At 47.3% G+C, this 24,505-nt stretch overlaps 1 protein-coding gene across 3 annotated transcripts; it reads right to left on the reverse strand.

The window, feature by feature from the left end:
• Positions 1–2,075: 2,075 nt before the first annotated feature.
• LMO2 (LIM domain only 2) lies at positions 2,076–23,736 on the reverse strand. 3 transcript variants are annotated; one of them, XM_034644641.1, is made up of 4 exons: positions 23,381–23,736; positions 12,133–12,361; positions 7,605–7,820; positions 2,076–3,076 (listed from the first exon to the last, which is right to left on the reverse strand). In XM_034644641.1, the coding sequence occupies exons 2-4, from the start codon at positions 12,171–12,173 to the stop codon at positions 2,857–2,859; spliced, it is 477 nt and encodes a 158-aa protein (XP_034500532.1). In that variant the 5' UTR covers positions 12,174–12,361; positions 23,381–23,736; the 3' UTR covers positions 2,076–2,856. The 3 variants fall into 3 exon arrangements, with proteins under 3 accessions (XP_034500532.1, XP_034500530.1, XP_034500531.1); XM_034644639.1 differs by lacking the exon at positions 23,381–23,736 and adding an exon at positions 12,779–13,149; XM_034644640.1 differs by lacking the exon at positions 23,381–23,736 and adding an exon at positions 12,484–12,509.
• Positions 23,737–24,505: the final 769 nt, after the last annotated feature.

The following is a 24,505-nucleotide window of genomic DNA, read 5'->3' on the forward strand; positions in this document are numbered from 1 at the left end:
GTCTAGGGCACACGGGTTACACAGTCAGGCAAGGACCACAGGTAGGCTCCAGGAGCTGGTCCCTCATGAGGTCTCTCTACGTGTTTCTCCTCTCAAGTCCACTGTGGGTTAGACATTTGGGCCCTTGGGGTGACTTGCCACAAAGACTCTGCCTGTGCATTCACAGTTCTGCAAGATTGTGCCATCGACACATGGAAAGTATGCGTTGTTGCTTTATTGAGGATGGCGAAGCTATTGGCTGGGGTTTGAATCTTGTGTTGTACTACAATGGGGGTTAAGAATAAAGTTTACATTTCCAAAGCAAGAGTCATTTTTATTGTGCCCTAATAACTGCCCACAAGATGGGGCACCTGGGTGGTTCAGTTGGTTAAGGGGTCTGTCTTCGGCTCAGGTCGTGATCCCGGGGTCCTGGGATCCAGCCCCACTTTGGGCTCCCTGCTCAGCGGGGTGTCTGCTTCTCCCTCTCCCTCTGCTGCTCCCCCTGCTTGTGCGCTCTCTCTCTGTCAAATAAACTTAAAAAAAATTNTTGGGCTCCCTGCTCAGCGGGGTGTCTGCTTCTCCCTCTCCCTCTGCTGCTCCCCCTGCTTGTGCGCTCTCTGTCAAATAAACTTAAAAAAAATAAAAAAATTAACTGTCCACAAGATAGAGACATGGCTGATATATATTATTATTGTTATTATAATGAAGGTCGATATGGTTAAAAATGGTGGATTTCATTATAATCGATCAGGTAGACGACAGTTGTTAGCTGAGTGACAAAATTATGTATAACTTTTCAGTTTAGGGACCATGAGTAGACAGTGCTTGTCTACGTGTGGAAAAGTTACTGATTAACCTTTATGTCTAATATTAACTATTAACAACCTAAGAGCTCATGATCTGTCTTACTGTGGAATGTTTGAGAATAGCCATTCTCAAACTTGAGTGTGAGTCAGAATCATCTTTAGGGCATGTTAAAGCCCAGATTGCTGAGCCCTTTCTCCAAAGTTTTGGATTCACTCTGTCCGAGGCAGAACCCGTGAATCTTCATTTTTAATTAATAACTTTTAATAAAGTTTAATCTTTTAATTTAAAAAAATTTTAGTAAATCACTTCAAGTGATGCTGATACGGTTGGTTCAGAGACCACAATTCGAAAACCACATCCCTTTTTGTTGACTTAGAACATCTCCTCGCCGGCAGTAAGTTACCACCACCTGAGCTGCAATGCGATATAATTAGATTTCTTTTAAATAGGCCACCTTAAGCAAATTTCCCAACCACATTTAGTATTTGATAGGCCAAGAGCCACCCCTTAATTATTTCTCTAGAAGAATTAAAACCCCATACAAACCTTAGTGATGGAGGTTTTAAAGGAATACCACGGCTAATGAACTGTAGCATAAGATGCATATTTCTGATGTCTTGATAATTAAACACATTAAGACTTCTTGGTGCTCGCCAATAATTTTATGAAACAATTGAGAAGTATATCCATCTAGGTTTGGCTCTCACTGGGACCGTCTTGAACTAGCGAGCGGAGAGCTGACGACCAGCAGGTGGCGCTCTGGGTCAGTTCATGGGGGCCCGAATAGGGTGAAAGGCGAAGGCACAAACCAAGATGGCCTGCTTTAAATCCTCAAAGTAAGGTCCTCTTAACCACTTGTCATAAAATACCCTGAGACACACGTCTTGGAAAATCGAAGTGTCAAGCTCAGCATCTTTGCCACATTTCAAGCTAGGTAATTACCTTCTCTCCCAAAGGGAATCTGTTTTATGTATTTGTGTCCTTTCTAGGTTACAGGTTTCCCAAAGGCAATGATCTTGCCTTCCGTTCATTCTATACCATGCTGAAGGGAAATGCACATTTTACAATAACAATTTAATTATTCTACATCCCTCTGAGTACACGATGACCTGTTATATAATTGCTAGTAATACAGAAATGTGCCTGCCTTGTATAAACCCTAGCAATAAATGGAAGTTGTTATTTGACCTAAAAGTAAATTGCTTATTTACTTCTCCTTTACAGTATGAAAAAAAGCCATTTTCCTGCCATCCCAGATTAGGAGTTCTAATCAAGTAAACAACACTTCATTTTAGTTTGTCATTTTTATTGTCCTTAGAGTTTTTTTTTTTTAACTACACACAACAAATACTTTGATATAATCTAAGATAATAAAATAGTTGAACAACTTTTGCTTTTAGATTTACATTTGTATAGAAACAATCTGTGGAACTCCTCACCTCCCAACCAGGGTGTCTACAAACAGCGATTCATTAGCGTTGCTTTAAATAATTGTTTGGTTAAAAGTTGCCATTTCCATTCTCAACTGAAATGTGTCTCCATGCAGTTTCCCTTGGGTCCTAAGCTGAAGGCCTTGGGAAGGTGGCCAAGGAAAAAGGATGGCCACTCTCCTCTCTGCCCTTCCTGAGTGTGGAGGACAGTGATTGGAGCAGGGTTGTCATAAAAACCAGGAAGAAAAGAAATCAATTGCACATCTCTAGTTTTCAAGGGTCAAGGTCCTAAGGGGTCTTTACACAAGTCCCTCTCTGTAGATGCGAGGTTCTAGGATGAAGGCAAGCGCCCGCCTGCCCCCCAACACTCCTTCCCTTCATGAACTGTGTCAGTTACTACGGCTAGGCTGTGGCCATTGTCCGTAAGTTCTCCCTAAAGGCTGTCAGATTTAAGTCCTGTCCCTTGCATAATGTCATTCGGATGCTGGGTCTTGGTGCCCAGGGAGGTTCCACCATGCCCTAAGAAATGCCTCATCCCACCCTCATATCCCCAGAGTGCCCAAGAGTGAAGACCCCACGGAGAGAGTGACTTCAGTGAGATACGCACCCCCCGCCCCGGGAGATGCTGAGGGACTCTGGCCTAGATCATTCCATTGATCTTAGTCCACTCGTAGATGTCCTGTTCACACACTATGTCGGAGTTGATGAGGAGGTATCTGTCGCCCACACAGAAATGCTTCTGACAGGCAGCGCATTTGAAACATTCCAGGTGATACACTTTGTCTTTCACCCGCATCGTCATCTCATAGGCCCGGATCCGCTTGTCACAGGACGCGCAGAGACCATCTTGGCCAAAAAGCCTGGGGGAGAAACAGAAAGAAAAGCTAAGAAGACATTGGCAGAAACAAAACTGGAAGAAAGGGCTTGAGGATGGGTTCCATAAGGGAGGCTCCCTGCCACCCTGTCAGGAAACAAGGGAGAGGTGGGTCCAGGGAGGCTGGCGGAGTCTTTCCTAGAGGGAAGGGGCTTCCCTGGGATGAGGCCGTAACCCGTGGCATCTGTATTTGCATGACCTGCCCCTTTGCTGAGCTCTCCTTGCTCTAGGCTGCCCTGGGGCCCCTCGTCTGTGAAGACATGACTTCGCTGAAGTGATGTGAATTAAGAGGTTAAGCATGTACCGGGTGTCCCCTCCCAGGGGAGCTTTCATTTTAGAAGAAGAGCTGGAGTAAATCTCTGGGGGCCCTCTGAGGGGGAGCTGAGCAGGAATGCAGTGAAATGGGCACCTTTCCGAGGTTCCCAGATCCTATCATGGCAACAGCCGCTGATCCCACCCGTGGGGAGGGCTGGTCTCCAACTCCTCCACAAGCCGCGACGGCCACCTCCACGTGACTGTTCGCGGGGCCCCAGCTTCTAGGAGACAAGCAATTCGACAGAAGACGCTCGGTGCTGTGAACCGTGCCTCAGACATCTGGGAGACCAACAGCATCTCTCCACATTGAACGGAAGGGCTTACTTCAAGGTCCTTGGCTGCCCCATTGGCGTGAGTCTCAGGAGAAAGTTCTCTTCTGACACTGAAATCAAGACTCCCCTAAGTCTCAGTCAGTCACTTATTTCAAGCAATATTCCGTGTCAAGGTGGGAGAGGCAACTCGGTGGGGCCCAGCGCGGTGGTGCTCAAGCTTCCGTCCTGGGACCAGCAGCATTTGCACACCTGGGGGCTTGCTACAAATGCACATTCTCAGTCCTCCCGGTTGAGACACTCTGGCGGTGAGGCCGGTGTGTGAAGGACCACTTCCAGGTGAGTCCAATGCACGCTGAAGTTTTGCAATCAGCTTGCCAGAGTGGAATCATGCACGACCAGGACTAGCCCTGAGGACGGAGTGAGCTCGGTGGGACCTCGGGCTCCTCTGAGCTTCTGGAGTGGCAGTGATCACAGCAGCTACGTCACGGGGCCACGAGAAGGATCAAACGGAGCATTGTCAAAGCGCCGACCATCAAAGGCTAAGCCAACACTGGCCGTGTTCCAGCACAGGAATGCACTTTCACACGTGCCTGACAACACGTCCCTTCCACATCGAACCTTTAGGACAGTTTTAGGTTAACGCTTCTTCTTATTGTAAGTTCTTATTCACCTCGGGATAGCAGAGAATCGATGGGAACATCCTGAGAGGCTGGAGGGGAGACAAGGCCGCTGACAAATTTGGAAACATCTGGGCAGAGTTAACAGAATCAAGAAGAAGCCGTCTGTGGATAGAGGGCTGACAGTGAGAGCCAGGGCCAGCGAATTTCTCTCTGATTCCTGCTTTGCCTTTGAGGATCTCTCAGTGTTTTCGAGGCACCACCTGGGAGCAAACTCATTATGGGGGGGGGCATTTTGTCCCAACCTAGCAGATGGAGTAGCTGTAGGAAGCTGCCACCTTGGAGGTCACAGAGGCAAAAGCCCCTTCTGGTTTCCCGACTGCTCAGTAAGTTGAGTTTAGGACCGAGCAAGGATAAACGACTCAATGAAACAGTGTGCGTGGCTTGGAGCCAACACATGGGGTGTGTGACCCTTAAGGAAGGAGAGCATTTATTAAAGGGAAGTTGGGGGTAAATTACAATGCACGTCAGCCAGTTAATGAGGGGAAGGACTTTGGGGGGCAAGTTCAGGTCCCTCTAACTAGCCAGGTGCCCCGGAGCAAATGACATCCTCCCTTCGGATTCTGTGTGGTAAGCTGTAAAGCACGGGAGCTGGGAGAAAAGGTCCCCCGCAGCCCCTCCCAGCTCTACTATCCTGAGATTCTCCTAAGAGGAAAAATCAGCCAGGACTTGACATCTAATTTCAGCATTCACCTCTGGCACCAGGAATTGGTGCCATAGGCTGGAGATTCCCGAAGCAGACCCTGAAGAGAGGAATTATTAAGGGTATATTCTCAGTGGAAGCCAATGAGACGCAAGGGAAGCTGGATGGAAGGGGAGGAAGGCAAGCAAAGTTGCCATCTGCAGCAGAGGCCCTCAGAGGGGAGCGCTGGGAGGGTGGCACAGGGACTCGGAGGCGTGTGTAAGTTACGTCTCCTCCAAGCCTGCCTGGCTCCGGGCAAGGCTGCAAGGCTTTGGTGCTCCCGCAATGCCAGTCATCAGTCAACGGTCAATGTTAAGGTCCGCTGGCAGTGTGAGGGCGGTGGGCATGCTTCATCTCTAACAGATGCAGGTGTGTTGGCTGTTACAACTAAAACCACTGGGAAGTAGGGTGCACTACGCACAAAAATTGGTAGAAAGGGATCCGATGGAATCTGGGGGCCCCGGACTGACATGAACAGCTACTGTTAGGTTCCCAGCAACACAATCCAGCAGCAGCGAGCATCAGGCATTAGATTCTGCACTGGGATCTCATGAATATTTGAGTCTGAAAAGGACTATAACGGGCGGGTCAGCCGTGGGCAATCCTCAGGAGGAGAAGTTCCCTGAGGGTGGGGGAGAAGGACTGAACCCCATCAGAGGACTCCCCATTTATTCACTCTTGCCTTTTTAAAAGATGCTGCCAGAAACGTTAAGAATGTAAGTAAGCAACTCCATTGCTAAAGGACCATCCCTGAAGCAAAACACACACTCACACACACACACAAAAACGGTTTTTCTCCTCTGTCAAGAGGTGTCAATGTCTTAAGCTTTCTCCTGCCCATTTTAATAACAATAATATAAATATTAAAGGATGGCTGGAAACGCCTGCACTAACACAGAGTTAATTAACATGTTGCCTAGGAATGTAGCAGGGAGGAGAATTATTTCATGTCACCAAGACGCAAGTTAATTAACACTGGGTTCTCCCAGACAATTTTTTTCTCTTTCTTTTTAAAAATGCAAAAGATGAACAAGACCAGGCGGCACCGGGTTTATTCTTGAACGTTATATAAAACCATAGAGGTAGGGAGAAGCCGGGGCTCTTTTGACCTTACTCTATCTGCACTTCATTTAATAAGATTCAAATGATTTGACAGGGATGTAGTCAGGGGGCCCAATGGGAATCATTTACCCGTCTGCTTTCTGCATGGACTTGGCAAACTGGTAGCCAGCAAAATCAGGTCTCTATCTATCCCAGCTCCATTTTCTTGTAACTTAATAAAAAATGGACCAAAATTATAATCATGATCGTTGAAAACTCTACTTGTTTTCTCTGAACCAACAAATTTGCAAGGACTTTCTCAGAGAATTTGGGGGGGGAGGCGTATTCTATCTGTCTCTGGGTAAACAGATAAGCTTCCTTCACCGTGGAATTGCCTTCATTTTTTTTTTTTAATGTAAAAATGCTCTGAGGGCAGGTTTGGGAGGAAGAAGCAGCCTGGCAGCCAAGGGCACTGAAGTCTAAACAAGCTTCCCTGGGTTGGGTGGTCCTAATGCATTAGGGCTGCATGCTCCACAGACCCTCTGCCACAGGAAGATGGCAAAACACTGACAGCTCTACAGCTGAGCAGATCTGACAGCAGAGGGCACAGAGTTACCTCCGCAGCAGCTAATATGAAACTGGAAATGCTAGAACATTCCGGGCAAAGGCACTCATTGAACGCCGGAAAATTCACATGGCCGACAGTATGACCCGGAGCATCAGAGATGTCCTCAGCTGCTGTCTCATGGGGTGTTGTAGCGTTTCTATTTTTTTCCTTCCGTTTCTCCATCTCCTCGTTAGGTAGGAAACGACTTAATGATAATGTCAGGAAGGTTAGTGACAAGGGCAGCTAACATCTAACTGATGGTCACGCACCAAGCCAAGTAGTTTCCATGTGTTACCCTATCAAGCCCTCACCTCCTTGTTGGAGGCAGGTGCTGTTATTAACCCCATTTTTATAGGGGAGGAAATCAAGGCTGACGAAGGCTAAGGAATTTGCCCAAGGTCACAGAGCGAAGAAAGCTGTGGTGCTGGGACTCCAACCCACAGCTGACTTCAGAGTCAAAAGCTTGGGCCTTTTAAATCACAGAATATTAGTGTCCTACAAGAGAATCTTTTATGACCTATATGTAGGTTTTGAAGCATTAAGTGCGCGCCTAAGAACCCGCCGTCCAACTGGTCAACTCCAACGCTCCTGGTTCCTCTGGAGCGCCCAGTGTATCCCTCCCCAGCCTCCTCCCCTCGTGGGCTGCCCCCCCAACTACTCTTTAGAATTTTGTGTTTAGCACTCTGTCATCTCTAAAAACTTAGTATTTGACCACAAGGGAATGTGTCCCTGAGAATATGCCTCTCACACAGGACGAGATGCCAACTACTTCTCTGCAGGGGGCAGCTGAGACTCAACCTCCCGCCGGGACATCTGGGCAGGTGGCAGGAGCAGAAGGGCTAGACGGAGACCCCGCTCTCTCCCCGACCACAGCCTGTCCCCCTCCCTGCTCAGGGCCCCGGGGCATGGAGGGGGGCTACCTGAGATAGTCCCTCCGGCAGAGCTTCCGGCCCAGCTTGTAGTAGAGACGTCTTCCCACCTCGCCCAGCCGGCACCCGCAGAGGTCACAGCTGAGGCAGTCCTCGTGCCAGTACTGGTCGATGGCCTTCAGGAAGTACCGGTCCCCGATGTTTTGCTGGCAGCCGCCGCATGTCAGCAGGGACGGGGGGATCTGCAGCACCTCATCCACTGGCTCCCTGGAAAGGAGACCCCGCATTAGGGATAAGCTCGCGGCGAGCACCAGGGGTGAGGGATCTCTCTGGGCCATTCAGGACAGTTTGCAGAGAGGAGAAAGGACAGGACTACGCATCCGGAGGCCAGACGGAGGCGGCGGGGGGGGGGGGGGGGGGGGGGCAGCTACCTTGGGTCAGGACAGAAGAGAGGCCTTCCACCCTTGATGCTATGGAAGTAAATGCACGTGGTTCTGCACCCCGGCCCACAGCCCTGCACCGTTCTGGGCCCCTCCGCCCCCCCTTTTCTCTTTTTTTTTTTTCTCTTTTTTCCACTCTCCCTTCCTACTCTCCTTCTGTATCTTGCCATTTCTCCTTTTTTTTCCCCCTGCTCCCAGGCCTAGACTCAAGGGCACTGCTGAACCCCACAGGAGGCACTCCAGGCTAGAAGAGTTGCTTGCTTCAGCCCACTACCCAGCAGGCTAAAAACCTGCAAATTCCCTACTGAATCTCTGTGCCATCCTAACCCAAGCCCTTCCCAACTGCATGAAAAGCACAAGTGAGGAAGAAAGAAGAAAGTGATCAAAGTTGATCTTAGGTTGTTTTCTTATTTCCCAAATAAAAATTCCATCAGGATATAATAGGAATTCTTCTTCTTCTTATTTTTAAAATTATTATTATTATTAAGTTTTTTAACAGAAATGCCACAGCCCATCCTTATTACTGAGTGAATCCTTGAAAAAAAATCCCAGGTATTAGGGCCATTGTTAGACTTATAAAGGACACTAAATAGACCTTTCTGCATGTGACAATATTTACAACAGCAAAACTGATTTGGACAAAGCTGATTTAGGAAAGAAAATGAGGAAGGGCTAATGATTATTTTCAAGAGAGTGGAAGGCAATTAAACAGACTCTGAAACCTCTCTCCAGGCAATTGCTAATGGTGAGACTGTGAGATGTGTTCCTTCGTTAAAAAGTTAGCGTCTCCAGTTCACTTTGCTTCACTGGAATCTGAATACTACTGTTTTACGTTTTAAAATAAGTAATTAATTTGCCAAAAGAAAATAAAAGAGAGTGGAAAGAAACTATTCCAGCACCGAACGGGACACGGGAGAAACCTAATACTGTTGATTTGTAACAATTAACGAGTAAGCACTCTTTTGCACCTTACTCAAACACAAATCTTTTTTTTAATCCATTATGTTTTTGTTTTGTTGTTTTGTTTTTTAAGATTTTATTTATTTATTTGACAGAGAGAGAGACAGCCAGCGAGAGAGGGAACACAAGCAGGGGGAGTGGGAGAGGAAGAAGCAGGCTCCCAGCGGAGCAGGGAGCCCGATGCGGGGCTCGATCCCAGGACCCTGAGATCAGGTCCTGAGCTGAAGGCAGACACTTCACGACTGAGCCTCCCAGGTGCCCCCCATTATGTTTTTAAAAATGGACCTGCTTCCAACCATGGGATTCCTAAAGGGAGTTTCCTCCTCTGTACCTTGAGGGTATAAATTTGTCTCCTATTTCTCGCTCACACTGATTTACCAGGTGATCTTGTGTCCTAACGGGTCTGTGCCCACAGAGCTCAGCACCCATTATACTTAGGGACGATGAGACGCTGGTAATGAGTGTTGATCACACACACTGACAACATCAGGTACCTCTTTCTAGAAAGCCACACCTCCCTGAGTATTTAGGAATACTGAAGCCAAGTCCACGCTTTGTAGACCAAAGGCCAGGGTCCTTCCTAAGATGATCCCTTTTTAGAATTAGAAAATGTGAAACCTAAGTCCGTTTTCTTTTAAAAACTCAAGACTTTAAATAGTTTTAAGAATTCACTGAAGCCTGACTTGCTTTTCTTTGTTTCCACAGGTTATACCCAAGGACTTCCAATCGCCCTTCTGAAAAATAACATCCCCAGCATTTTCACATGCATCAACTCAGAAACGCATGCCTTCTCTTTCCACGGCCCACGGTCTGACTTCAGGCTTTCAGAAACACTCGTGGAACCTCGACCACCCTCAATGCTCTGATGGTGATGCTGTCAGCCAACTGTGAAAGAGGAGAATTTGCACTTTGCTGATGCAAAACTGCCTGGGATTAAAACGGACTGCTTGTGTGACTCACAGGTGGGTGGTAGGGGCCGCCGAATGCATCCGTATAGGAAATCTCTATATTCGTGAATTCTGGCTGGCTTTCTGTCTCTATGTTTCATTTGCAAATGCCTAGGCAAGCTTATATCTACACATTGAAGATGCTGATTGTCATGACCCAAGTTGGCTTTGAGTACGTACACCCTGAAGCATCTGGGAGGACAGTGTTCCACGGTAGAAGTGTGAAGCAGAAAAGCCACTGTGACGGCCCGAGATGAGATAGGAAAGGACAGGATAAGATACTGGCTCTATCTAGCTTTCTGTAATTAATGATAATATCGCATTATCTTTCATGGATGTTCCAATGTAATGAATGGGTGGGATTCACCCTCATATTAATATTTTATATTCTCCTAGAGCCTATCCTGAATATTACACCTGAGTATCACTTTGGCCTGGATTTCTGGGATCATTTCTCAACAATTTCCAATAAAAGAAGGGAGTGGGATGTGCTCCAGTAATTTCCCAACTAGCTTGTTCGTCTCGGGTTAGAGCCTGTCTTTATGGGGCAAACAGTGAAGTGAAGGAGGAGTGTTCTTTTCAGTAGGGTGCCTGCTGTACTCTGAGGTTAGGATGTTTCAATTTTCTAATCTCAGTGAAAAAGCACAAACTTTGAAAAGAGCAAACCTCCTTCAGGGAACTGAAACCTCCAGATTTATCTTCTAATAAAAGGATTAGTGACTAAGTTCTGCTGATGGAAAAGGCATTAGGCACCAATTCATCCCATTCACTCTTATTGCATTACTATGGTCTCGCCCAGGCTCTGAAAACTCAGGGCTAAGTTGTCATCCTAGGTTTATAAAAAAAGTGTGCAAACCACCCTTTAAACCCAGTGTCTGCCGAGATATAGTTTTTAAAAAATGAATGGTCTTTTTCTCCTGAGCATTTGTTGAAGGAAGCTGTGTTTTCCTTAGAACAGACCTGGCCCCTTATAGAACTGGTGTCTGAGCCTTCAAGATTGAATAGTGATGTTTATATTCTCACTGGGTCATGGGACTTCCTGTATTTTATAAGAGCATGCTGAGTGTTTATGCTGGTAACTGAGGGTAAAGCCAGGTATATAAACACCATAGATGGCTGAAACTGGGGGAGGGAGAGACTTCAATCAGGAAAGCACAATTCCTTTAAAGCAGGAAAAGAAAAGAAAAGAAGAGAAAACAAATGCCTCTTAAAAGCACAAATGGACAAGTCATTAACCAGCTCCTTTGGTCTGTGTAACAAATCCCTTCAAAGGATTAGATGGGGACTTCAAAGGAATAAAAATTCTCAATACCAGACAGCTAATGAATCTTAAAAGGGCATTTGCGCTGACGGGAAAATGATATCTTAAACAACCCTTTCTCCCCTTGTTAACGCTAAAGAATGGGTTGGAGGTATAGGTTGGGAACAGGGGAACATTGCAAACCAGTACAAGGCTCAGAAAACAAATGCGGCAAATGCTCATTAGAGCTCCGTTCCCTGACCCCAAACCCTTTTGAGAGTGTGATAAATGCTATGAGCCACCGCTCCCCAGAATTCACCTAACACAAAATGGTGCACTAACTTTTGAGGTTCACAGGCCCCCATCAGTGGACTCCAAGGGAAGGGGGTACATGTACCCAAATTAACTCCGGATGTAAGGGCTCGGAAGTCTCTGGAGGCCAAAGAGAGCTCCTAGGTGGACGCTCGGACCCCCTCACCGGCCCGTCCCTGGCACCGCGAGCAGTCGCTCCACCTGCGCACCGCGACGGGGGCCGTCGGGGACTCGGGAGGCCTCCACTTGTTACGTCCCCCTTTCCAGGATCAAATGGACAAAGAGAATGGGGACCAAGAAAGCGGAAGGGGAGAAGGGAGCAGAACCAAGCCCAGAACGCTCTCGGGACTGCACCTGCGCGCCTCCGAGCTCCCCCTGTGCCTGCTCCCGTGTAAACTTTCTGGCCCGCGGTGGCTTTGAGGTGCGTCCCAGGTAGCCGGGAGGGGCCCGCGGAGGTGCCAGGCCGACCCCCTCTCCCTGCCGCCGGGCGCCCAGCCCCTCTCCCAGTGCCCCCGGAGCCACCCGCGAGGAAGGGGGAGCCCCGCGCGAGGCAAAGGGAGCCAAGGGCACGCTGCGGGCGCGCACCTGGAGCCTTCTTGCCCGCCGCCCGCGCCACCCTGCGGCCCCGGGGCGGGAGGCCTTGGTCTCCCTGGGTGGCAGGGCAGGGGAGCCACACTTACTCAGACGGGTCCAGGCTCTTCCTCTCGATGGCCGAGGACATTGGGGAGGGAGGTGGCGTGCCAGGCGGCGGGGGCGCTCCTTTTGTGGCGCGGGGCTGGCCGGCTGCCGGGACTCGGACCCCCTCGGGTGCTCGGGCGCCGCCGCCGCCGCCGCTCCTGCGCCTCCTCTTGCTCCGGCGCTCCGGCGGCGAGCTCGCCCCTCCGCGCTCAAGGACAGTCACCGCGCTCCCTTCAAACGCCAAAGAGAGAGAGCGAATCACCGGGCTGCCGGCGCGCCGCGGCCGAGGCGGGGACCGGGGCGCGCAGCCTGGCCCCGGCGGCTGCAGCTGCTAGGGCTGCTCAGGACTTAACCTTCCATCCCGGTCCCGCCGCCGCCACCGCCGGNTTTTAAACGGGGCTCCTGGGGATTAGCAATACAAACAGCAGCAGCATCAGGACTGACTTGGCTTCTTAAAGGGGCCAGCGTCGGGGACGGGCAGAGTCGCTCAGCGAACACCTCTCCTTGGAGAGGCGGCTGGGTTGCCTCTAAATCATTCTTTAGGGCTTCCCCTCTTCGGCGTTTCCCTTTTGGTTAACTAAGACTGAAAGTAACCAGCAGGCCGCTCAAGGAAGAAAGACAAGACAAGAACGTGAAATCAGCACATACAGAAATGCAAGCGTTCCGGGTGGCTTTCGCGCCGGTCCGGGGTTCGAGGTCCCAGGTCCGCGGACACCGTGCGCGCGGATGCCCCGGACAGCGCGGCTCTGCTGGCGGCGGGCTTGTGACTGCGTTCGCGCTCCAGAGAGGCGACTGGTGCTGTGCGAGCAGGGACCGCACGGGCTGGGTACGCCTGAGCAGTGCCGGGGGCAGCTAATCCCGGAGGGAGGGTGGCTGGGAGGGACCACGCTGGTCTGAGTCTCCTCTCCATCTGCTGGAGGCAGAATTCCATCCCTCAGCATCTTTCAAAAATCGGACTCCTGCGGTGGAAGTGCCCCCATGGAAAGTGCCAGTAATACTCTGCACAGAGAAAGTGCCTTTCCAATGATCAACAGCAATGCTTGAGAGATTACTTTGCCCTGGTTCTGGGAAAGAAAGAAGCCAGAATTGATTTTGGAGTTCAGGTTTCCCCTCCAACCACAAGGGCAAAGTCTAGGAAGAGGAGGAGGCTGATAGTCTGTCCCCTACAGAAAAAACTTTGGGTCTCATCAGAATTCCTTGAAAATTATTGTATTCAGAAATTATCTTCTTCAGAAATTATTATTAAATGTCTATTTGGGCATGATGCCAGTTACAAGTCTTGTAAAGAGGAAATCACCAAGTACTTTCAGAATCCATAGTTTTATATAGTCTGGATCATGGTCATAGACATTTTATTCCCATTTTAAAGATGACATGAAAAGGCTTGGCGGAGTTTACCCTGAAAAGCCGGCGGTGGAAGTCAGAAGTGAATTCCTGATTACTTCATTTTCTGTGTTCAGAGCTAATCCTCCTGACTTTTCACAACTATAAACCAGAATTTACTATTGTCTGCATGCTTTTGTCATTTTCTTGTCTACCTGTGTCCAAGGTTGGATCCCTAATGGGTATAATTAAAATATGTGTGTGTGACTGTGTGTGAGTGTGTGTGTGTGTGTGTGTGTGTGTGCATGTGTGTGACCAAGAAAGCTGTAAGAGCAGCTTTGGTTCATGTCAAGGCCTTCAGTATATAAAAAGATAGTCTCCTGATCAGACCCTTGCTTTTAATAAAAAAAAAAACCCTAAACCAAAAAAACCAAAAAACCTAGACATTTTAGGCAAGCCTAAATTATGCAATCAATATGTGCCTTGCCACTTTATAATCAGAAATGAAAATTAACCTATAGATCCTGATTAGCAGTGTACCTACTTACAGTCAGTGTAGCGGTTAAATGTGAGGGACTACCTGGGTTTCCTTGGGCCCTTATCTGCTAGCATGGCCTAGGAAAGTTACTTAATACGAGGAGACAGTACTGGGTAGTAGCTCCAGCATCAGTCTGCCAACATTCTAACGCACCATTTCCACCTGTGTGAACTTGGGCTAACAGCAAGAACTTACACTCCCCAAATCCTCATTGGTAAAGTGGGGATGCCAGAACCTATTGCATCAGCTGCTCTGAGGATTAAATGAGTCAATGCATGCAAAGTGTGGCACAGAAACTTATAATGGGGTGGGAGTGATAACAGACATGAGATTAAATGCATGGAAAGCACTCAACGTATATTAAGTGCACGTAAGAGGCAGCTGCTATGTTATAGCAAGAGACATCATTGCGAGAGTTTAAAAAGATCTTGAATTCAGCAATTCCTCTGGGTATTTATCCATAGAAAATGAAAACACTAACTCGAAAAGATATATGCACCTCTGTGCTCATTGCAGTCTTCTTTACAGCAGCTGGGATATGGAAACAACCTGAACACCTATCGATGAATGAATGGGTAAAGAAGATGAGTTTGTGTCTACACACACAGAGACACACAATGGAATATTATTCAGCTATAAAAAGAATGAGATCTTGTCATCTGAGACAACATGGATGAGCCTTGAGGGCATTATGCTAAGTGAAATAAGTCAGAGAGTGACAAATTCCATATGATCTCACTTATATGTGGAATCTAAAAAATAAAAAACAAGCTCTTAGATACACAACAGATTGGGGGTTGCCTGAGGGAAGGGAAAGGGGTAGGCAGAATGGGTAAATGTGGTCAAAAGGTACAAACTTCCAGTTATAAAATTAGTCCTGGCTTCTAATGTACAGCATGGTAACTATAATTAATAACACCATGTTGCCTATTTGAAAATTGCTAAGAGAGCAAATCTTAAAAAAGTTCTCATTATAAGAAAAAAATGTGTAACTGTGGTGATGGATATTAACTAGACGTTTTGGATATTAACTAGATCTTTTGCAATACATGCACATGTTGAATCATGTTGTATACCTGAAACTAATATACTGTTGTATGTCAATTATACCTCAATAAAAGATAAATTAAAAATTCAAAACTAAATACAAAGAGCTTGAAATTCAATTCATACGTGAAATGGGGGTTTAAAATAAGAGGTTCCCACCCAAATTTAAAAACAATTCCCTGTTTTTTCTGTTTTTTGGCTTTTTAAAAGGTTTCATTTATTTATTTGACACAGACAGAGAGAGAGAGAGAGCACACAAGCTGGGGGAGCAGCAGAGGGAGAGAGCGAAGCAGGCTCTCTGCTGAGCAGGGAGCCCAACGCAGGGTTCCATCCCAGGACCCTGGGATCATGACCTGAGTCAAAGGCAGGCGCTTAACTGACTGAACCACCCAGGTGCCCCGATTCCCTGTATTTTTTCTTTTTTAAAGCAAACAGCGCCCCTTACTTACTATTGCTCCTAAACATATGAGCATTTTCCATTTCAGTATTCACTATCTTGATGAGTAGATGATATGTTTTTGCATGTGTTTGCTCCTATTAAATCTGGCAAGTTGCTACCTCCTTGTTACAGTTTTATATGGGGCTCAAGTTAGCTGTGAAAATAAATATATCCTTGAGGTAACCTCTGAACCACCAACTTTTGGGCATAAATTTCCTATTAATAATACGCTCCTGTTCTGACCCCAGTATGTAAAGAAAGAGAGATTACTGCCTATGAGTTTGGGTCAGTTTCTTATCTTTCACAACTCTTTGGGGAGAACTTCCTTAGAGAAAGTGAATATTTGAAATGGTATCTTAAGATTTCAATTTCACACACAGTGGTTGTAAGAAATAACTGCCTACCGGTGGGATTTCATTTCTATTCAATGGGCAATTAAATTGTTCAAATTTCAGCTTAACATTTAGAATCAAGTCTCAAAATGTGTTTTTATTATGAATAATTTTAAAGCAATCGTGACCTTATTGTATCTTTCCATAGCAAACCTTATGCCTTATGCAGAAGAGGCAATTTGATAGTTCTCAAGACTTGGGGAAATCTGCACTTGATCCCCAGCTGGTGGGACTGCGATTTAATTCCATCTCCCTCCTCCTACCCCCCACTCCTTGCAAATCTTGAATACCTTAAAATTTAGAAATTTTAATTTCTAAATTAAAATTGAATGTGGATGTCCGAGGAAGACCTAAGCAGTCTGCATGATGAATGTGACCCCAGGTGGATTACTTTTTTCCTGTTGGCATTTTCTACTCTTTTTGCTTATTACATTTACAATTGTTTTCTAGGGAAGAGCAGTTTCAAGTGACTAAGGCTACATTTCTTTGCTAAAATGGACTTCTAATAGAAATGAAAATGCAAATGTCATTGGGAAAATGCCAAGAATGACAATTTACTTCTTTTATTTTTTTCCTCAGTCGTTAGAAGCTAAGTTGTATCCCATGCCTGTTAGCGGTGACATTCACATATAGCAACAAAAATAAAGATTTGTCTTAACATGGCTTCAGTTCCCAACCAAAATTCTTTAAACTACTCCATTGTCACAGACATCTGGCTCCCAAATTCATTTCAGGACATTTCAGCTGGTGGATATGTTTTCACAGAACGTTAGACTGATTAGAAATCTTAGTGATAAATAAATCAGGTTTCCTATACAGTAGAAAAGATCCCCCAAAAAGTCTAAAAAAAAATCCATTTCAGCTGAGGCTCAGGAGAATGAGCATAGGTGTTAGATACAGCTCGGCTGCTTGTTAGCTGTGTGATTTGAAGGAAGTTATTTCACCTCTCTGAGCCTCAGTTTCTCTATCTGTCCAATGTTAAATACCTGTCAATAGTAATGCTCAGCAGGGCTGGCACTAGGATGAGGCCGCCGCCATGCCCGTTCACCTCATGGGAGTTTCGAGAGGATTCAATAGCACAATGTGTGCGAGAATGTTCTGCACAGTGATGGTACATGGTAAGTACTCAGAAATGGTAACTGTTGTTAATACTCCATTTTTCAGAAGTTAGGGCCACTGTATCAGGAGACAACTAGCTGGTCTCCCAGCTAGCCAGGACAGGCGCGAAAGAATGCTGAGGCCAGAAGCTGTGGAAGAGCTGAAGTGTATGCAAGACATCAACCGGCCTCAGGCGTGGGGGGGCCCATCCGTCAGCCAGCGATGCAGGACTGTGCCCGTTTAGGCTCCGGACAAGCTGCTGACAGTTTCATTGCTTCTCTCTACTACATTGCTTGCCTCAGCCGCTCCCCTGGTTTTATCTATCTGCTTTTCCCCCTTCCAACAACTTCTAGATCCACTTTTACAACTAAGACGAGAGGCATAATCAAGTGTTGAATCACTGCCCCCGGATGTCACAATTCCACAGCAAAGGCTTAGCAGAGTTAAGCTCCTAGCATGTTCTAGAAGAAGGGACCTCAGAAATGTGATTTCTTGGCTTGCTCTTGGGAGCAGTCGGGGTTCTAAGGCAGCTCCCCAGCGGGCTTCACCTGCCCCTGTGCCAACCGCAGCAGAGCCATCCCTGTTGACCTTTGACATGCTGCTCGACCGCTCTGGACTTTGGTTGCTGCATCTGTAAAGCGGGCATATTCAGAGTACGTATCTCATGGAGCTGTTACAATAACCCCGAGGAATGAAACACATAAGGTGCTTGGCAAGGAGACCGGTACACAGTAAGTTTCCACAGGAAGATTTTCCTTATACCGTGAGATTCCAGCTTTCCAGTATTTGAACACCCACTGATAATTCAGGCCCTTTGATGGGCAAGGCAACTGAGACATAGAGCCAACAGCTCTTTGTTTCCCCTCTGCCACCAACAAACCCTCCCCCACCGCGGGTACTAGACCCTGACCTTATTTGCTGCTCCGAGTTAAAGCGGGGGTCAGAGCTGGGTGAGCTGCCCTACTGAGCTGTCCTTGTGCTCTTTGTTCGTGCAAGCTGTCTCCTCTCTGCAGCTGCGTGAGGAAGCCCCACCTGAGTGACACACCGCAGGGCCTGGGACTCGGCACATTTGAAATCCAAACTCCTTCCTGGGGCCTAGAAAGCCTTATACCATCTGGTCCCTACTTCTCCTGTGACCGCACAGCACCCTCCCACTCTCTGCTCAACCACACTGACTTTTTTTTTTTTATTCCTTAAAACAAACCAAGACAATTCCTTTTGGAAGGCTTTTGCACTTGCCTTTTCCTCTGCCTGTGATGTTCTTTCTCTGGATCGTCCCACGGTCCCCATGTACTTCATTCAGGTCTCTGTTCAAATGTTTTATCCTCCTAAGAGCCTTTAAAAATTCCACTTCTCCTCATTCTTCATCCTGTATGCTGCTTTACTTCTCTTCCTGGAATCATCATTACTTCCACTTTACTACATATATATTTGTAGATTTTTATGTGTTTTCTTTGGCCTTTCTTCACAGCTAGAATGTAAATTCTAGGAAGATAGAAATCCTTTATGACTTGCTTCCAGTTGTGTCTTCAGCACCTAGAATGTGCCTAGCACATGGGAGGCCCTCGATACGTATTCACTGAGTGAATGAATGTACAAATGGTCGCCCCACTTCCCCTGCCCAAAGCACGCCTGCACCACACTTTCTTGGAAATGTTGAGAAGGAACTTGAAAATCTTGTCCTCTTTGAGCATCACTTTTAGGAGAAGATCAGGTCTTGGATGCCATTCAGATTTGGGCCCAAAAGTTGGTTTGGGAAAGAGATCGCGCTCCTGGCTTCTAGGAACACTCAGATATGGGGAGTGTCAGGAAGCAAGGTCACTCTCTGAAGCTGGATTCTCTACTGCAGGGCCCACCTGCCCACAGGGAGACGTGAACTGACGTGTAGAAAGTGAACTGACGTGTAGAAAGCAGTCAGTTATAGAAGCGAAGACACAAGCTTTGGAGATAGCCAGGCTTATGTTTTAGTCCTGGCTTTTTTAACTATGTGATTTTAGGCCAATTATTTGACAGCTCCAAGCCTCAGTTCCGTCACATATAAAATGGGGATAATTATATCTTCATCACGGGGTTGTAGGGATAAAATGAGATCATGCATGTCAAATGCTTAGCATACCGCTCGATGGATGGCAGCTATTATTAGAATTAATTAAGCAAAAAGAACCTCAGAGGAGGATAGTCAACCAGGGCAGGGCTTTCTTGGCTGAACAAGGTGGATAACACAGGTGTTTTCCTGCCACAACAAGGGCTCAGCTCAAGCAGGGTGGTGTCAGCCTCCTTGCCCAGAATGCGTGCCTTATCTTACCTGCTCCAGTGACCCCCATGGCACAGATGGGTGGGGCTTACAGACACCTGGCTCAGCCCCATGCTCAGGAAAACGGCATAAGGAGATGGCATCAGGAGCCTGTCCTGGCCACTAGCTCTTCAGAGTTGGGGGATCTCTGGTCTGAGGTCTTGCCTCTCGATAGGCTTTCCGTTGGAAGGAGAGGCCAGGCTGCTTCTGGGGAAGCTGTGTTTTCCGGCACTCATGGCTAGCTGAAGGCACTGAGCCTGGCAGGGGAAGGCAATTCTGACCTTCGTAATGATACTTGCTGTCCCAAGCTTCAGACCTCAGTTGAAAGGAGTCTTGTCTATGATGCTCCCTAGAGATACCCATTGCCTAAGGAAGTATCAAGAAAGGAGCTGTTTGCTCCTTTCTGCCAGTTTTCTCTGCTTCCCTTTAGCTGTCCCTCATGCTTTGGACTGCCAAACTAACCCATCTACAATCCCGTTTTCTTCATTGCCATCACCCTGCTCAAGAATTTGCAATGGCAGGGCGCCTGGGTGGCTCAGTCGTTTGGCGTCTGCCTTCGGCTCAGGGCGTGATCCCGGCGTTCTGGGATCGAGCCCCACATCAGGCTCCTCTGCTGGGAGCCTGGCTTCTTCCTCTCCCACTCCCCCTGCCTGTGTTCCCTCTCTCACTGGCTGTCTCTCTCTGTCAAATAAATAAATAAAATCTTTAAAAAAAAAAAAGAATTTGCAATGGCTCCCTATTGTGTGTGACCATTGGCAAGTGGCCCAACCCTTTGGGACCCCAGTGCTGTCGTTGTTATAGAGGGAAGAGCTGGACTGGAAGGTTGAGCTGCAATTCCGTCCCTCTAGCAGGTCAAGACCAAGCTCTCCACACTTCCATTAAGGCATCCAGTGATCCTGCCCTCTCCACCGGTTCAACTTTATATCCCACAACCCTAGCCCCTGAACTTTCCTACCCGGCCAGGCTGCTCCTCCTTGATTCAAACACCCTGCCTGTGCCCATTTTTATGCACTGTCTTATCCTGTTCTCTTTCTCTGGGAGGTCTGTCTCATCTGTGTTTCCGGACTTTGGTGCTCAAATAGTAGAGTGGGTAAGAATAAAGGCTTTGGAGAGAAATCAACCTCGCTTCCAGCCTCTGCTTCATAACCTACTATCTGGGTAATTAATCTGAAGCAAATCTCTGAGCTTCAGCATTTGCAACGATAACATAGAAACAATAACATATCTCGGGTTCGAAGGAGTAACGGAGATGATGCGTTCAGCAGGCAAAGCACCGCGCCTGGCACGCCGGAAGTGTTCAGTGAGTGGCGGTCATTACTGCATCCCTGGTCCTCTCTGCTTTCAGTTGGGTCCATCACCCCGGACCCAGCTCGAGCCATATCTTTACCCTGGAGTTTTCTCTGTCCCCTGAACCTCATGGTGGCCACTCCCATCCTGAGTTCTCATGGCTCTTGGCTCTGGGGCCAGGAGAAGCGCTCATCAGACTGCCTCGTGGAGCAACGACTTCACGTGCGTGCAGCGTCTGGCCACCTCAGGAGTAGAGGCGCCATGATTTTCATTTTCACAAGCCTCCAGGGTGCTGATAGAAATTTGGAGATACTCACTAGTTCCTTTTGAATTAAAGCCTTCAAATATCACATCCATGTTATCAATTTCCCAATTCCTAGATTCACATTGACATTTAGGAAGGCATGAGGGTCTTTGCGTTGAAGACAAAGGTCTCCCCAGAATCAACATTGAGGACGGCCCATGCATTGTCAGTCACAGACCTCCTAAAAACCCGGTAACTAAAGCTATAAAACTCTTAGAAGACAACCTAGGGGAGAATCTACACGACATTGGATTTGGCAACGAGTTTTAAGTATGACACCAAAAGCACAGATGTCATATTTTATTTATATTTAATTTAATTGTTAAATTGAAAATAGAGAAGTTGGGTTATGTCTAAGCTAAAAACCTTCATACCTTTCCACTATCAAGAGAGTGGAAAGGCAACCCATGGCATAGGAGAAAATATTTGCAAACCATAGAGCTGATAAGAGGTTAAGATTCAGAATGTAAAAAGGTGTCCTATAATTCAACAACAACAAAGCCAAATAACCAAGTAAAAAAAATGGGCAAAGGACTTGAGTAGCCATTTCTCCAAAGCAGACACACTAATGGCCACTAAGCATGTGAAAAGATGTTCAACCTCACTAACCAACAGAGCAATACGGATCAAAACCACAATAAGTTACCACCTCACACCGCGAGGATGACTCTTGTCCCAAACCAGAAAAGAACAAGCGTCGGTAAAGACGTGGCGACATTGGACCCCCACGCGCTGCCAGGGACAAGGCAAAACGGTGCAGCTCCTGTAGGACACAGTATGGACACTCCTCAAAAATTAAAAACAGAATTACCAAATGATTCAGCAAGTCCACGTTTGGGTATATACCACCCCCCAAAACTGAAATCAGGAGCTCACATAGATATTTGTATGTCCGCGTTCATAGCGACCAAAGACAGCGAGCAGCCCAGGTGTCCGTCCGCAGACGAGTAGATTTTTAGAAAGCGGCCCGTGCATCCAAGGAAATGTTAGTCCACCTCAAAAAGAGAAAATTCGCACACAGGCTACAACATCCAGGAGCCTTGCAGATGTTCTGCTAAGTAAAAGAAACCAGTCACAAGAGGACAAAGACTGTATGATCCCACTCACACAAGGCACCTAGATTCGTCGGACTCAATGGAGACAGAAGGTAGAAGGGTGGTTTCCGGGGGCCGAGGGGGAAGGAAGAATCATTTTTCAACAGGTACAGTGCTTCGGTTTGGGAAGATAAAAAAAAAGCTCAGAGATGAGCGCTGGGGATGGTTGCACAGCAGGGGGAACATGCTTCCTGCCACCGAACTGTGCACTTGAGAGTGGTTAAAATGCGAAGATTTAGAGTATGTCTATTTTACCACCAAAAACACTGGTCAGAGTTCAAAGTCATCTTAGGCGCCCATCTGGGCTAACATGCGGGATTTTACCTATTATTTCAGGAAGCTCACAACCATCTTGGCCTCATCTGTGGACCCATGAAACCCCGAAGCCAGTCCGGCGCGTCCTGAGACAATCTGCAGGTGGCAATCCCAGCCCACGTGGGCCTCTGTCAGGGGTGTTGGTCCCTGCATTCCCACTGACTTTCTTTGCAGGAGCCCACTTGGCTCCAGGGAAAAGGGGAGAAGGATGCAGGCTGTTATTTGGTAAAGCCACATCCTTAAAGGAACTCGGTGCTCATATAGATATCTATCTGCCCTCTCCTCTGAGAATCTGTCAGTTAGAATACAACAGGCACAGGCTCCGCTTTGGGGGGCGGTGGCAGGAGCCGGGACGGGAGGGGGGGTCTCGTGTAAGTAGAGCATCTTTAACGTTCCTTCAGGCCGTTTCCAAAGGCCCCGGGGCTGCTTGGGGGCCAGCTCAGCTCCTTTCAAGCTTTCAGGCTACCGTGCTTCCCATCATACTGCAGAAGGCTGCCTTGGGTCGTATCTTGCAAAGGAAGAGCTATTAAAAAATATTCCATTTGTATTTCCTGCGTGGCCCTCCATCTGGAAATATCTTTTATCTGGCAACTTTTGCAAAGTGAACTGAATCTTGAAGGAGGTCCTGGCAGGTTTATGCTGGCTTCTCTATTATTCCAATAAGTCATTTCCATCCTAACCTTCACAAGGGTCGAGGAATCGTGACTTGATATTGGAAACAGCACTGGCATGGGATGGCAGCAAGTCTTTTGGGCCCTGAGGCATCTTTTTAACCCTGAAAACACCCACTCGGAGGGCAAGAGCAAAATCCAGAAAATTATTATACACACTCTCTCTCAGCTCAAATGTTCCTTCTCCAAGGAGACCCCCTGCCCCTACCCTCCATGACTAGATTAGGACTCCCTGTTGTCTAATTTCACTCCCCGCCTGGATCACAATTTGTCATTCCTCATTTTGGGATTGTTAAAGTACTGTCCGGCTCCCCCAAAGACTGCGAGCGCCTTCCGCTCAGAATCCAATCCAAGACCCTTGATCAAGATTTAGCATGTAGTAAGCACCCAATAAATAAGTACCGAAAGAATGAATGCATGACCAAATGAATGAATGAAATTCGTCTTACCTGCTCTCCACCAGTTACTTCAAGTTTTGGTTGAAAATTATCTCCTCAGAGCTGTTGTTACTGAAAGACAATGACAGGAACCCTCTGGTAGGTAGCTAGGAGCAGAATGAAGGGAGGGAGCAAGGGGGGAGGGGGAGAGAGAGAGAGGAGAGAGGTCTTTATCGTCAGTTAGAGAAATGTTTCCACAGGTCCTTGATAAAGTAGGGACAAATGTCCCCAGGGCCCTCTGATAGCTGTGTGTCCTTGATAGTGTGGCTGGGTGGGGCAGGCGGAGCTCTGGCACCAGGGCAAAGGGATGGATTCTAACGGTTTCTTCACTGGTTGAAAAGGCTGCTTCCTGCCCAACTTTGTTTTTCTCCGCTATGTACCAGCTCAGCTTATAAATGGGAAGGAGTGGCCAGCTTCTCCCAACGTGCGGGGCTGGGGGCGGGGGTGGAGAGGCCGGTGCCTCAGGAACCATGACCTTTCAAGTTGGGTGCTCTGGCCGGTCTGACATGGGGAGGGTTCTGCCAGTGTCTCACACTTCGCAAATCTCACATCACTTTGGGTGGCAGAAATCCTCCCCCCACGCCCGAATTAGAAAGGGCAAGGAGCCAGGCTCCCATCTGATAGGGGAGGAAATGAGGCCAAAGTCCTTCCAATTCTTAATCCTGTCGAAGCTAGAGAGCCCTAGGACACTCACTCATTGAACCCTGGCATTCTTGCTCAGAAGAAGGTCTTTTGAGAATTCATTTTTCAAGACGAAGTGTTTCATTAGGCAAAAATCTACTTGGAGGCCATATTAATTACATAGTAAGTCGCATTTGTGGGATTTGTCTTTTGAGTAATTTAGGCAAAAGATTACAGTTAGGGATAGATGAGATGGGCCTACTGCTGCAAATGACAGCTACCTTTTATTGAGCACGTATTATGTGCCAGGCATTTTATATGTTTTATCTTATTTAATATTAAGAACATCCCTCTGAGATCAATAGTAGTATTATCCCATTGTATAGATAAGGAAACTGAAGCTCAGAGAAGTTCAATAACAGTTCAGGGGCATGCAACTAAGGAAGTGCAGGAAATGGGATTTGAACCTAGGTCTTCTGACTTCATACTCTCACTCTTACTCACCATGTCAGTGTT

Source organism: Ailuropoda melanoleuca, chromosome 16 (assembly GCF_002007445.2).
Source record: "Ailuropoda melanoleuca isolate Jingjing chromosome 16, ASM200744v2, whole genome shotgun sequence".
Classification (NCBI taxonomy): domain Eukaryota; kingdom Metazoa; phylum Chordata; class Mammalia; order Carnivora; family Ursidae; genus Ailuropoda; species Ailuropoda melanoleuca.

Bases quoted from the DNA above. Each gene is read 5' to 3' on its own strand.
- LMO2 (XM_034644639.1), bottom strand. From the start codon at position 13,061: ATGGAATTCTGCCTCCAGCAGATGGAGAGGAGACTCAGACCAGCGTGG. The intron at 12,362-12,778 runs GTATGTGCTGAT...TGGCGTTTGAAG, and splicing joins CCCGGAACGCTTGCATTTCT to GGAGCGCGGTGACTGTCCTT. The intron at 3,077-7,604 runs GTAGCCCCCCTC...TTTCTCCCCCAG, and splicing joins TGCCGGAGGGACTATCTCAG to GCTTTTTGGCCAAGATGGTC.